This window comes from Myxine glutinosa, chromosome 10 (assembly GCF_964187855.1).
Source record: "Myxine glutinosa chromosome 10, kmMyxGlut1.1, whole genome shotgun sequence".
NCBI classification, from domain to species: domain Eukaryota; kingdom Metazoa; phylum Chordata; class Myxini; order Myxiniformes; family Myxinidae; genus Myxine; species Myxine glutinosa.
In genome coordinates, this window is record NC_136270.1 from 38,482,578 (window position 1) to 38,496,735 (window position 14,158).

The 14,158-nt window shown below is 48.3% G+C and overlaps 1 protein-coding gene across 3 annotated transcripts in view; it reads right to left on the reverse strand.

Annotated features, from left to right (window-relative positions):
* Window positions 1-9,193: 9,193 nt before the first annotated feature.
* LOC137434472 (xylosyltransferase 1) overlaps window positions 9,194-14,158 on the reverse strand; it is a 31,354-nt gene continuing 26,389 nt past the window's right edge. For all 3 annotated transcript variants that reach the window (XM_068127506.2, XM_068127505.2, XM_068127508.2), the window contains exons 8-11: window positions 13,324-13,589; window positions 12,256-12,448; window positions 11,699-12,032; window positions 9,194-10,430 (exon numbers count right to left, since the gene is read on the reverse strand). In XM_068127506.2, the coding sequence (XP_067983607.2) occupies window positions 10,081-10,430; window positions 11,699-12,032; window positions 12,256-12,448; window positions 13,324-13,589 (1,143 nt within the window). In that variant the 3' untranslated portion in view covers window positions 9,194-10,080. The remainder of the gene's footprint in view (window positions 10,431-11,698; window positions 12,033-12,255; window positions 12,449-13,323; window positions 13,590-14,158) is intronic.

Sequence of the window (14,158 nt, forward strand, 5' to 3'; positions counted from 1 at the left end):
CGCGCGGGGGGAGTGTGCGTCCTCCCACCAGCTCGGTTAGCCGCCATGACCATGCGCTCCACGGGGTTACCACGAAGGGGCTCCCTGTCAGCCCCTCGTCAAGGGCGGAGCCGGTAACCCCCCCGCATGCACCCAATGAGAAGCAACGAGCCGATTCCATCTGGGGCGGAGCTAACGAGCCGAGGGCGTGTCACTCCCCGCCGGATATACGCAGCGACTTACCGGATGTGAGGGCAGATGCGCCCCGAGCTTGAGAAGACAAGAGAGCCACCTCCGAGCGCTGAGAGACCTCCTGCATCTTTTGGGCCGCGCTATCCTGTCCCTGAGCACAAGGTGCACCTTGTGCTGGCCATCGAATACCCGCTTTCCTTGCCATCAATCCCCGTGTGTCAGTTTTGTCCTGTTTATCTGTGGTCTGTCAGGTTAATATAAGATTGTGTCTAAGTGCCTATCTTCCTTTGCTGTCCCTCTTGTAGTTGTAATCTAACCTTCCGAACGAATATAATCTCCTCCGGAGGTCTTGAGAACCGTATCCCTGGTGTCGTGTCATTTTAATCCCAGCCGTGTGTCCTTTTCCTTCATTGATCTGGCGTAGCGCGATTAGTCAACGTTCGGGTATAATCGGGTAACTTGTGCAGATGTGGTCATACCAAACCGCTCGGTAAATAACATCCACCACCGCGTCTGTAACAATTGGTGTCGAGGAGTGGAATTCGGACCCGGGACTAAATATATTAGGCCCAAATTTGTAGTAGAATCAACGATTCGGAGCGCGTTTCCCGCGCAAAATTATAACGGCGAAATTTGAATTTGTTATACGGAAATAAAAACCCGAATTTTGAAAGTCGCGCTATGGCAGACCAAGACAGCTGGGGTCCGGTAGTGGAGAGTGAGGCAGGGTCGGTCCAGGACCAAATTGAGGGACGCGAGGAGAGCGAAGCAGTGAGGGCGGCAGGGTCGCAAAATAGCGTTGTCACGCACGAGGTGGCCACGGCGTCCACGCCCGCGGCAGCGCCCCTGGTGGATTCGAACCTTTTCCTCCTGCAAATGAGGGCCCTTATGGAACAAATGGTGGGAATGAGGGCTGATAGTGAGCGGTTGGGAAACCAAATGGGGGTAATGGGGAACCGGATGGATGCTCAGAGTGAGCAATTGGGGGTAATGGGAAACCAAATGGGGGTAATGAGGGACGAAGCGAGGGGTACCGGTGAGGGGTTAGACAACGGGATAAAGGAGGTGAGAAATGGGTTAATGGGGGTAGAAAACAGAATGGCCGCTCAAGAGAATCAAATGGAAGGGATGCAAAAGGGGTTAGAGGGGGTAGAAAATAGAATGGCTGCCCAGGAGAATCAGATAGAGGGAGTGAAAAATGGGTTAGAGGGGTTAGAAAACAGGATGGAAGGCAAATTGAGGGACATGAGGGACCAAGCGGAAAGGGAAGTTAACCAAATGGGGCAGCAGATAGAGGGGGTCAGAATGGGGGTAGAAACCAAACTGGATGCTCACAGGGAGGAAATGGAGCAGATGAGGGTGGCATCTGGGCAGGAGATGCAAGTGATGGGAGAGCAGATCAGAAGAGGAGTGAGTGAGGAGGTCGGAGGAGTGCGCGAGGAGGTGAGGCACTGTAAGGAGCACATGGAGAAGGAGGTGAGAAAGGGGACTGTAAAGTTACAAGGGGGCATAGAGGACCTGACGCAGGAGGTGGAACAGCTGACGGAGGGACAAAAAGGACTAACGGAGCAGGTTCAAAGGAACACGGTGGTAATAGGAGGGTTAAAAGCGACACAAAATGACCTAAAAAATGACTTGGTAGCGACGAAGAGGGAATGTCAGATGGTACGTGAGGGACTGACAACGAGGCTGAACGAGGTGATAGAGGTAATGGAGACGAAGGACCGGCAGGTGAGGACGCACATGGAAACGGTCAAGGTAGCCTTGGAGGACGAGCTTGAGGAGACGTACCGGGGAATAAAAGAGGTGAAGCAGAAATTAGAAGAAGTGGAAGAAGGGATGAGCGAAATTAAGAAGCGACGGAGAGGGGATAAGAAAGAGATAAAAAAGGAGATAAAAGGATTGGTCCAAAGTCTGTGTTTGGATCGTGATGATGTGCTCATTAACCGGATGAGGGATTCGCAGGTGATGGAGGAGAAGCGAAGAGGAAGAGGACCCGGGGTAAGTGGTGACCAATATGGTCGTGCGTATGATGCGCCAGGGGATTTAAGAAGCTTGGGGGTCGAGATGGATCCGGGTGTTCGTGAGAGGCCGTGGGTGAAGTGTGCGAAAGGTCTGGTGTGCGAAAAAGGAGGTGTGCGAGGAAGTCCGACTCTGGGGTGTGTGAGGAAAAAGTGCGTGCCAAGGAGTGAGGGTGCTGGCGAGAGTGAGTCGGTCGTAGCGTGTGTGCGAGGGAGCACATGGAAGCGCGGTGTGGTAAGTGTTACAGAGGGTGTGACGGGAGAGTGTGCGCGAGAAAGGTATGTGACGGACAGGTGCATGGGGAAAGAGTGCGCTGTCAAAAGTAAGGAAGAATGCACACCTGTGGTGAGTGTTACAGAGGGTGTAACGGGAGAGTGTGCGCGAGAAAGGTGTGTAACGGACAGGTGCATGGGGAAAGAGTGCGCTGTCAAGAGTAAGGGTGAGTGCGCTGTCAAGAATGGAGGTGAGTAGTGAGAGTGACACGGAGCGTGAGTTGGTGGTAACAGGTGAGAAAGGAAGCACACCTGGAATGGTAGAGCGTGAGTGGGAATGCACGCTGGAGTTGGTGGTGAGGCACGTGGTTGGGTGTGCGAATGAGAGCACACCTGTGATTGTCACAGAGGAGGTGACAGAGGAGGGGGCGCGAAGAGGTGTGTTGGTGAGGTGTGCGGGTGACGAATGTGTGCCAAGGTGTTCGGTGGTCAGGTGTGTGACCAAGGCTGTGAGTGGAATGAGAGTACCGAGGTGTGTAAGGAAAGGTACGAGGAGCATGGAGACGGGTGGATGTGTGAGCAAGGAACGGGCTGCGGGGTGTAAGCATGCAGGTGAAGCATCGACGTTACACGGGTTAGAGGTTAGGTCGACTTTTAGCCGAATCGGGCCCTCGGTGCGTGCTGGGCCTCGCTTTGAACGGCCGCGTCCGTGCTCCACTAGGCGGAGCGGGCAGCCCGATAGAAAGGGTCGTCATGGCGACCACTTTTTGTTGAGGCAGTCCGGCAGGTCGAGATCGGGACATTGGATGGCTCCACGCCGAGATGGTGCGTGGGATCTCGGCACGGGTAAGCCCCCGTCCCTGCACCGAGTGCCGGACGCATCCAGCCGCTGGCACAGAACAACCCGCATTCATGGCTTGGCTTTACGAAGCCGGGCTTTGGATAGGAGTTGGCGCACCGAGAGGCATTAGTGAGTAGACTGGGTGATGAGGTTAGTGTTTTGGACCCAAAATTAGAGAAAAACAAAATTTGATGATTGGCAAGGGATTGGCAGTAGTGATTGGCAGTAGTGATTGGCAAATTTTTGATTTGTTGAAATTTGATGTGCAAAATTGGTAGTGAGCGATGGGCCCGGTGGGTAAGGGGGGCATCCCTGCCACCCTTCCCATGTGGGGGCAAAGGAGCAATAGCTTATGGGGTGTATGGCAGTGAAAAATAGCCCGGGTGGGTTAGGTTATATGGTAGGGATCTAGAAGAAGATGACATTAGGTGACGTTAAGTTTAGTTAGTGACTGATACCTGTAGTGGGGACGCAGGTAGTTTAGTGTGGATGATAATGACGTGGGAGCGCAATAGTTTAAAGGGACGACTGGGAAGCGCAAGTTTCAGAGGGGAGTAGTTAGATGAGATGATGCCGTGTGTGTGTGAGGATGGAACAGGTGTGATTGCACAGGTGTGCAACTGGACAGGTGTGTGGAGCAGTGTGTGAGAAATGAGTGTTGTGGATCAGCGCGAATGCGCTTGGGGAGAGAAGGGTGCAGGTGGCACCAGGTGTGAGAGCACAGGTGTGCAAGTACAGGTGTGTGGAGAGAGTTGGAGTAAGTGGAACGGAGTGGTGTGCATGGTGCGAAGGTGTGAATGGGGGAAGAGTGGACCCCCATCACGGATACCCGGGGCGGGTAGTGTAAGTGTTAGGTAGAGGGTACAGGTAAATTGTGGTTAGATATTGGCATCTGTGGTGCGGTTGCAGAATGGTGTTGTGGATGGGTGCATTAGTGTTGTGGAAATGGCTGGGCGTGTAGCCTGTTAGTGTGTGTAGTTGGTTGGGCACTCCACCACTGTGAGGATGTCGGCCAGGTGAGGCCGCAGGTGGGCTCTGGGAGCCGGTAGTTGTGAGTGGGTGCCTGAGGATCCCGGGTGTGGATCGGGCAGCCCAGTGCCAGAGAGGGCACCGAGTGGGGAGAGTGCCAGAGGGCCTTCCCCAGGTAGTTAGGTTAGGGTAAGGAGCAGGTAAGCTCGGAGGCAACTGCAGTGGTGGAGGTGTGCAGGTGGGTAGACCCGCTGGGAGAGGTACACGCCGCGGCCCAGAAATTGTGCGAGGGCACCGGGAGATGAATCGGGGGAGTGAGACCCCAAATTGAAGAGCACCACAGTTTGGCCAATGGGAATTGGTTTTTAGAACCCACAGTGTAAGAGGGCCAATGGTTTGGCCGGAGAAAGACCCCGGGTAGTGTAAAGTTGTTAAAGTCATTTAGGAAATAGTTAGGATTGATGAACCTGTCGCACCATACGCAGCCACTTACCTGTGGTGATGATGATGACTCCACACCTGTGTTTTCTTTGTTTTGTGCAGGAAATGAGATTGATGTGGATTTGTGAGATGCATCACGACGTGGATGAGACATTGGGGTGATTCCATCTCTCCCTCCTTAGGAGGGACTGATGATGAATTGGTGATGGCAAATTTTGATGAGAGTTGGAAATAGCAAATTTGATTGGTTAGGAGGGAGAGAAGACGAATTTGGTTTATGGGAGGAACGGGGAAGACAGTAGGGATGTTTGTTGATTAGTAAAATAGATGTTTATGGGTAGTGTTGTGTTTTGTGGATACAGTAAGGGGTAAGGGAGGGGCCATGTAGGTTACCTGGTGGGGGGGGGGGGGCGTACGGTAGGAACGTACCTGTCTCACCTGGTTCCCATGTGCCCCCAGTGTGCATCATCTTACATTGCGTGCACTTTTGCGCCCTTACCACCTTACTCACTTGTCTTTTCTTTTGTCTCCCACCTCCGAGGATCTGGCTTTGGGGTAGAGAGAGAGGAGAGAGAGGTGCTGGCTACGCAGTTGTGGGCCTGCACTTTCGCTGCTTGCTGCTTGGATCGATACACCATATGGACCGCAATGTTTGTGGCCACCCACAATGGACCGCAGCTCTTTTGCGGCCAAGCACCACCCGTGGATGGACCTATGGGTCAACGTGGCACCTATGCCAAACAGGTGAACCACTCTTAGTTGGCCCCTGACGGCCACAATAAAGAAATGGACGCGGTTGGCGCCTTTCTTTATTTTTGAAAGAAGTAAGAAGGCCAAGTGCACCACACGAAGGCAAGACCAGCGGCAGAACATCGGCCGGCTGCGACACCACACAATGATTCATAAACACTTTATTGGTGCACCGGATGGTGCTCACTGTGTGATGGGGTGGTGCTTTTCGTGCTGGGAAAGGGTGCTCTGCACGTTATTAAAGGCCGTAGGCCACAGAGCACTCGTGGGTTGGTGTATCGATGCTGGCATGCGTGCTCTCTCTATGCATAACATCTGCATGTGTTCCTCCAAAAACAGGTCCTGGATCGTAGTGTAAATATCAGCGTAGTCTGGTAAATAATGCTCCCTACCGGCTGTATGTTTAGTTTGAGGATTCTTTCCGGATTCGGTTATCCTGTGGGTGTGTTTCTGTGAGGAGAAGGGTGCAACGTCGCAGGGGGACATATTTACTCATTTGTGAATATCTGTAAAACTGTCGCACTCAGGGTAGAGTTAATAGTAGTGGGAACTACATCTGAGTGCCACACTAAAATAGGTAAAAATTTATCGGGTCGGGACGCCCCGAGGGTAGAGAAGGGTGCAATGTTGCGAATATGGAATTTGGCCTCCATATCCGCTTGTAAATATTCCCCTATTTCCCCAATACTCCCCAATCCCCCATTCCCTAGTCCCATTGTCTGTAAACAACACTCTGTAGAACCGACCTTCCCCTTTTTCCCCCCATTAAATGTCGTGCCCAGGTCCACCGCATCTCACGTAGACAACTTTCGGACATCTTGCTAGTTATTCTTAGTCTATGTCAGTTAAGGACTCGTTTCCATTAATTCTGACTCTTCGTTGCACCAGAATGTGATTATATGGCACCAGTAGTGAGTTTAGGACCTTCCCATACCTCCTTCCATCTTCTTCCCCAAACAACAACAACAACTACAGCTACAACAACAACTACAACCATGGCGCGCGGGGGGAGTGTGCGTCCTCCCACCAGCTCGGTTAGCCGCCATGACCATGCGCTCCACGGGGTTACCACGAAGGGGCTCCCTGTCAGCCCCTCGTCAAGGGTGGAGCCGGTAACCCCCCTGCATGCACCCAATGAGAAGCAACGAGCCGATTCCATCTGGGGCGGAGCTAACGAGCCGAGGGCGTGTCACTCCCCGCCGGATATACGCAGCGACTTACCGGATGTGAGGGCAGATGCGCCCCGAGCTTGAGAAGACAAGAGAGCCACCTCCGAGCGCTGAGAGACCTCCTGCATCTTTTGGGCCGCGCTATCCTGTCCCTGAGCACAAGGTGCACCTTGTGCTGGCCATCGAATACCCGCTTTCCTTGCCATCAATCCCCGTGTGAGTCAGTTTTGTCCTGTTTATCTGTGGTCTGTCGGGTTAATATAAGATTGTGTCTAAGTGCCTATCTTCCTTTGCTGTCCCTCTTGTAGTTGTAATCTAACCTTCCGAACGAATATAATCTCCTCCGGAGGTCTTGAGAACCGTATCCCTGGTGTCGTGTCATTTTAATCCCAGCCGTGTGTCCTTTTCCTTCATTGATCTGGCGTAGCGCGATTAGTCAACGTTCGGGTATAATCGGGTAACTTGTGCAGACGTGGTCATACCAAACCGCTCGGTAAATAACATCCACCACCGCGTCTGTAACAGAAGTACAGACTGTAACGTCTGTAACAGAAGTTTAACACAGTACTGTCCATGAATTGAGTTCGATATCAGTTATTTGTTTTGCAATGTCAAATGTGGTTTTTGTTTCTTTTAAAGGTCACATTAACAAAATCTAGAATAATTTCAACATAATTCCAATGAACTTTTGGTTCTAAGTCATCTTGAAAAGTAAGTTCACCCCCACAAAAAAAATATTCCATATTAAATGCCAAGTCTGTATTATATATATATATATATATATATATATATATATATATATATATATATATATATATATATATATATATATATATATAAAACCGGTCAGCAATGAGTGGCTCAAATTAGAAGGGGTGTCTGCATACTTTTGTTCATATAGTGCATGTTCATATAGTGCATATTGGGCGACAATAAATTATACAAGATTTTTGTATCTATTTGTAAAAGGATAAGTGTGAGTGTTATATCCACTGCTGGTGCCAGTCTTGTACCAACTAAACAATGAAAGTTAGGAACGCAAATCATCCACGGATATTTCTCGTATTTCCCATTTGCATTCAGGAACAGAACAATTGTATTTAACCACTGAAATGTCCACCCTTTCTTCCAAATGCTGAAAATTAGGTGAAAAACACCATTTAAATCACATTTCACACTGGCAACAGCATGTTAAAGGTGCCTGACAAGGCAATGTCACTGCAACTTGAAAAAGTATTGAAAACGATGTTGCGTTACAGTACCAGGAAGCACACCATAGCCAATCTAATTGTTTTGTCTTCTCAAGTTGTGGACGTTAGGATGTCGAGATTAGGACATCGTGCCAGTAGCTTAAACTGCTTGCACACTCAAAATGAGATGACAAGATGGAGCGGATATCAAGTTCGTTTTCTTGCCAGGTTCATTGCGTGAAGCAAATGCAGGATAAAGAAGAAAAATTATTGATGGGATATTTTTCAATGCAAAGGAGGTGCAATGGATTCGATGAACCGTGTTTGTAGATTGAAAACAGAAATTTGTTCCGGAAGAAAAACATTTGTAGTTTAAGCCTTTATTTGTTCATCACTTTCAAAATTCTATACAATTGGCAAAGTTCTGCTTCAATAAAGTGCTTCTGTTGTTCCTTAGGAACAGTGATCTCCACCAAATGATCCCATCCCCCACTAATTTCATACGAACACACCCCACCCCTTCCAATCTGACTTCAATCATAATCGCACAAAAATTTTTTTTACACAAGGATAAGACAATGGGTCCTCCTACAAAGCTTGATAAAGCAACAATTACACATATGGGAACGATTTGAACAACCACAGTGCGTTGTCTTGTCCAGAGCTCAAATTCCATTTAGATGTTTGGTCCTTCCTGGGAAAACAAATGTACAATCTCTGCACACAGTAAGAGTGGAAAGTCTCACTTTAAAAGAAACTACATCATGGGATGTGGGGTATTTATAAATCACCCATTTGGGGATGGCTGAGGGGGGAATTTTAAACCACATGATTGTGATGAGTGGGGAGGGCACTTAAAACCACCTACAATTGGGGGTGGGTATATTTATAAACCACCTATGATTGGGGAAGAGGGGTATTTATAAACAACCTCTAATGTGGAAGGGGTGGGGGATTTATAAACCATCTCTAATGCAAGAACGATTTAAGATGTAAAGGGCCAAAAGTGCATTACAGATAATCCTTATTGAAAACATCTTCCGGAATAATTCATAAACTCCGGCTCAAAAATCTGCAAAAATAAAACGTCTTATGGCTCAACCAATTTGATGCCAGGGAGAACATGTAAAATATTGTTTTTAAATGCATACTTGCATCGTCTCAAAACAATTCAGCATGAATTTGAATGTCAAAGAATTCATTTTTTTGAAATGTTATTCAGGATTGGTCAGAAATGTTAGTCACGTGGAGGAGCCACCCCTCCCTCCACCATCCACCACACCAGTTTGACATGTCGAGGACCCCCTGCCCCCCCCTTTACAAGTGCCATGATGAGGAGCCACCCAGACCGAAGAAACCCCCACCCTGCCGAGCCACAGCAAGCTCCCCCAACCCCTCACGAATTAGCAACGCAGAGCTCAAAACTGATTAAAATTGTGAAATTTTAATGGACAGCAGTTTGGAAATGTATGCTGTTCCACCGAAAGGGTATAATGTACAAAATGCTAAAAGGGCGTTTGTAAACCAAGGAAAACAACATGTGCAACGACAGAGCAATTGTCGTCAAGACAACGCAGCAGCGACAAAAATGATGAAGTACACCGTCCTTGAATACAGCAATCAACACAAATATACTTTGAAACGCATCGACGAGTTGAAAACATGGATTATACTTCACGAACCAACATCTGCTCGAGAAGAATAATGTTGCTCCAAAGAAGAGATGAAAATAAATAAATAAAAGGGTTCACACGGATAACAGCTCTCCACTTTTAAGCAGTGTACCGCTAACATGATCACGTGGGGAAGAGGAGGGATAGAGGAAACTTTTTAAAAAACAGATGACCTTTTGAAATTACAACCAAACAAGTTGAAAGGAAAAACAAAAACAAGCTGAACTTTGACCCCTGCAGTGAGCAGATGCATAGCGTCATTGAAAATTCACGTAGGATGGGAAAGTAAAAAAATTAATCGATGTTGGAGGATTTGGACATTGGCCACATCTGATCTGGAGAAAAACAGCTTGGAAACTATCGCCTCGACCACAAGGAAATTAATGCTCCACCTCCCGAGTCTCAAGTGATGGATAGACAAAAGGACCAGCTTGTTCTACCTACGGTGCAGCAGCGGTAAAGTATTCTTCCAGTCATTGTCAGAGAAGAACTCCATGCCCAAGAAGTCAAATATTAAAATCCATTGCTTCACAGTTCGCAACCGACGACATTAACCGCAAGTACAATCAGGAGGTGCTTTATGAGTGCGGTCCAGCCAAACACCCAATTGAGTCAAACGTGTGCTGGCCGCTCTTTCAGGTGCTACCTCAGGCGCCCGCTAACCTTGATAGCACCCAATTCCGATTTAGGGTCAGGAGACAGGGAACTCCACGTCACGTGCTGGCAGGCTGGCAGGAGACTACAGGCAGAGGCCCGCGAATCCCTGGCAGATGTCCAGGGCACGACTTCACAAGTCTCCACAGGTGACCACAACTCTGAGGCAGCCTCCTCCACCCACGCCGCAAGGGAAGGGCCCGTGAGTTTGGCACGACGGTGCGCAGCCATCTGGAGAGAGCTGGAGGGCGGCAGGGCCAGAACGGACGCAAGACTCGCGAAGTTTGCATCACTGTACACATTGTTTGGGGGGCCGCCGTGAGCCTTCGAAGCCTCATCTGCAACAACACGAGGGGCGAGTTAGAACAGACAGGTCCAACACCGCAAAATGTGGTACAGCAATGCATTTGTTAATCTCTCAAAGCTCAAGAGCAGCAGAAAAACATGGTACGGGGTTTTTAAAGGGGTAGGAATTCGCAAAACTCAGTAAGTAGGTTCAATATCCAATAATCCCCCAAAACAGCGATTTAAAAATACAAACGCAGACAAGACATGCTGCAGTAAAAGCTGCTGATAAAGCAGTATGGGGACAACGGATTCAAATAACTTGCACAACGTTTTGAAATGCAGATCACACAGCCCCCTGTCGTTCCACAGGAACACTCCGTTGAGGTTCTCCACAGAACACGTTGTGAGCGAAGTGCTTTAAAAGCTGGAACAGAGCAGCAACCGTTCGTGGGATACAATCGGAAAAGCACCCCAGAGAATTCTATAGTCGCCCAATTGGCATAAACGGAATGCGGCTTTGCAGTGTGGTATTTCCCACCCCATTGAAAAGGGGAAATAAATGGTAACACGGTTACTGTTACATCGACTGCAATGACCTGGTCATGTGCTCGGGTGATGCCACAACCTATCGCATCCGCACTCGAGGCTTTTATTAACCTAATTGCAACAGCTGCCGTGACATAACAGACCACCGTTCGGCCTTCCTCGTGAGCAATCACGGTCGTACTGCATAAACAAACGTCAGGCCGAGGGCATTTTCCTCGGAAAGAAAACGATGAAAGCGCAAACGATATTCACGAGAATTAAACAGCCAATTTCAATCGTCTGTTCTTCCAGCAATTCCATGTGAATGTCATTCTCTCGTTTTTAAACTGTGAACTCTCCAAAGACAGAATAGCGATTTCTCAACTACCTAAGATTCCTCACAAGTCTTCACATGCACGACCAATAAGACAACATGGCAGCCATTTAGATCTGTGGTGGAACCATGCGAAAACCTGGTCAGTCTAGGGACGAGGCTAAACAACATCTCCTTGGTATCTGGTGAGGGATGCCAAGAGTATGAATAGATGAACCGGACAAGTGGAGGTTTCTTCAAAACGGGTTCCTCATTTTTGCAAAGCAATCACACATTTAATACCCGACCAGTTTAAACACAGTTGTATGTGGAACGCTTGCATTCCAACAACATATTTGAGTTAAAGCCACAGGGTCGGTTCAAGCTGATCGATTAGCAAAGCACAGCTATGCAATTGACCGAGGCAATTTGGCCTCGTTTAGAAAAACAGCAGCAAACTCCGTTGGTGTTTTTTCTTACCGGATCTAATCGGTCGCTTGTTGTTGTATGCCAGTGGAGAGACCAAGAATCTGGTCTCGGCAAGCGGTGCCCACCGCTGAAGCAAACGTACGGTCCAGATGCCAGGCCGTAGTGGTTGGCGGAGTGGTGGTTTATAGTGAGTCACGTCGGAATCTGGTTCGACGTGAACGTCGTATGTGGCAGCGATGACACCTGCCGGGTCTATCCATGCAACGGTGGTGGTCAGATTCCGCCCACGGCTCCAACGTTGCACCGCCACTGGCTCATCAAATGGGCCGAGCAATGCTCCAAAGTTCCGGAATATGCGTTCCTTTGGGTCCCAGTCGGTGCTCACCTGTTAAAAGCGCAACTCATTCATTGGACATGTCTGAGGCCTAGTTTCAAAGGAACTTTAGTGATGAGTAAATAATTAACAGGTACACAATTCAACTATTCACAAAATTTCAGCATTCTATTTATTACAACAAAAAAAAGACCTTTAAAAATCCCGTGAATAAATATTGGAGGGAAAAAAAAGAAAAAAGAAAAAGAGGGTTGGGAGGGACAATTGGAACAACCTCAACACTGAGAAGTCGCCCAGTGTCTCCGGTTGGATCAAGCACATGGAAAAATCGGCGTGGAGCAATCCAAGCCTCAACAGTCAGCGCACGTCCGGAAGCATCAATCACATGCTGATGCACCAAGAATCCCTGGAAGGCATCCGCGTTGAAATACAGGTGCACTGCTGATGGGTGTCCGATCGCCTCGTACCTGCAGCACAGGTTGCAAGTACCAGATTTGCACTTTGTTTCACATTGGTAATCTCCCTTCCTCTGGCTTTGCCAAGTGGAATGCTCATCCTTAATACGTTCCACCATCCATGTAAAAGCAGATTGCTACCAATAGTCCATGCAACATCACTTGCCATTTATTACACAGGGCTTGGGTATAGCCACACCACATCTTAGAACAGAGCAAATGTGCAGGATTCCAGCTCAGTGGCAATGGCAAAGCAAATGTGAAAAAGAGCTCGTGTCGATAATTGCCGACGACAAATGCCGAAAATTTAGGTGGTAAAGGATCTAAGGACAGATAAATATTTAGGAAATGGGGAGGGTGCAAGTGTCTACGAGTAAGCTAAGCCACACGGTAGAGCTTGGAGGATTGGCAGAGGTAGGCGTTGGTGCTAATATTGTGGGTAACTGAGAAAACACAACCTGGCAGAAAGAAGGCATGAGAAGGAGCATCAGGACCTCAGAAGATAGCCGAGAAAAGTAGAAAGAAACTGACTTTTATACGACAGCACATGGGAGGAAGAAGAGTTATGGGCAAATATAGAAGCCTCGACAATTCTTGCTGCAGAGTTTGAATTAATTGGAGGGATTGAGATGAGCTGGGGAAAACTGGAGGCAATTGCAGTCGTCAGGACAAAAAAGGTTGAGTGCATTAAATGAGTCGTGCAAATCCATGATAGCAAACCAGGCACACCATGATTATCCGAAACAGAGCTTCATCGAACGGCAATCAAATGCATCTCAAATTATTGAGGCAAGTCTTAGTAAAAGGTTTCCTTCAGCATCATCAATGCCAGAAAAAACTCCCTTGCTTTACCAGTCACAAAACAACGGTTAAGATGCGGCACAAACCTGCAACTTTCAGCAGATATTTGTTGCTGAGGAGCTGCGGCTGCACGATGCAGGCCAAGAGCGATCAGCGCACCATACATCGTCAATGCTATATCGCTCAGCACAGCAAGGCCATCCTCTTCCTCCCACACACTTTCCCAGTAGGCAATGAGGCCCGGTGTGCCAGGAGGCAGGCCACCCCACAGGTATGTGTCCAGCTGCTGGATCACTTCCTGGTTTACAACTGGCTCAAACTTGCGAGCAAAGAAGGTCGGCCTCGCAGTTTGCTGAGGGCATGACAGGGGACAAATGCAGCATATCAGACGTTTTGATCAGGATAGAACAAAGTCGACCAAATGGGTCAATTCATCAAATGCAGATTTTTTCACCAGCCAATGTCTGCCTTGACAAAGCAATGTTAACATTGCAAGAATGGAGCAAACAGCAATATTGGCAAGGACTTCCAATAACGTGCAATGTTTGCAGAATCTGAACAAAGCAAATAACAATATTACCAAGCGCACACAAAAACAAATTGCCTTGACACAACAAACGGCATTACACCAAGGACATAGAGGTGGTTTTTGTTTTTTTAAATCCAGCAAAACTAAATGGCGGAGTTGGTTTATCTCTCTTTAGCAAAAAAAATTGCGATATTTCTTCGGCCAGGACAATTTGTCAGGCTCCTGGCCTATGTCTTTGCAGGGCATTGAAGGATGGGATTGGCAAAATATTTGTCACTCGACTTCACGGGGACCGCTCAGCTCAACATTCCACTTCAGTACAACTGACATGTCATGCGTTACTGCCATGGCTCGCTCCACTTAAATGGGGCAACCAAAGATGCCTTGGAAAA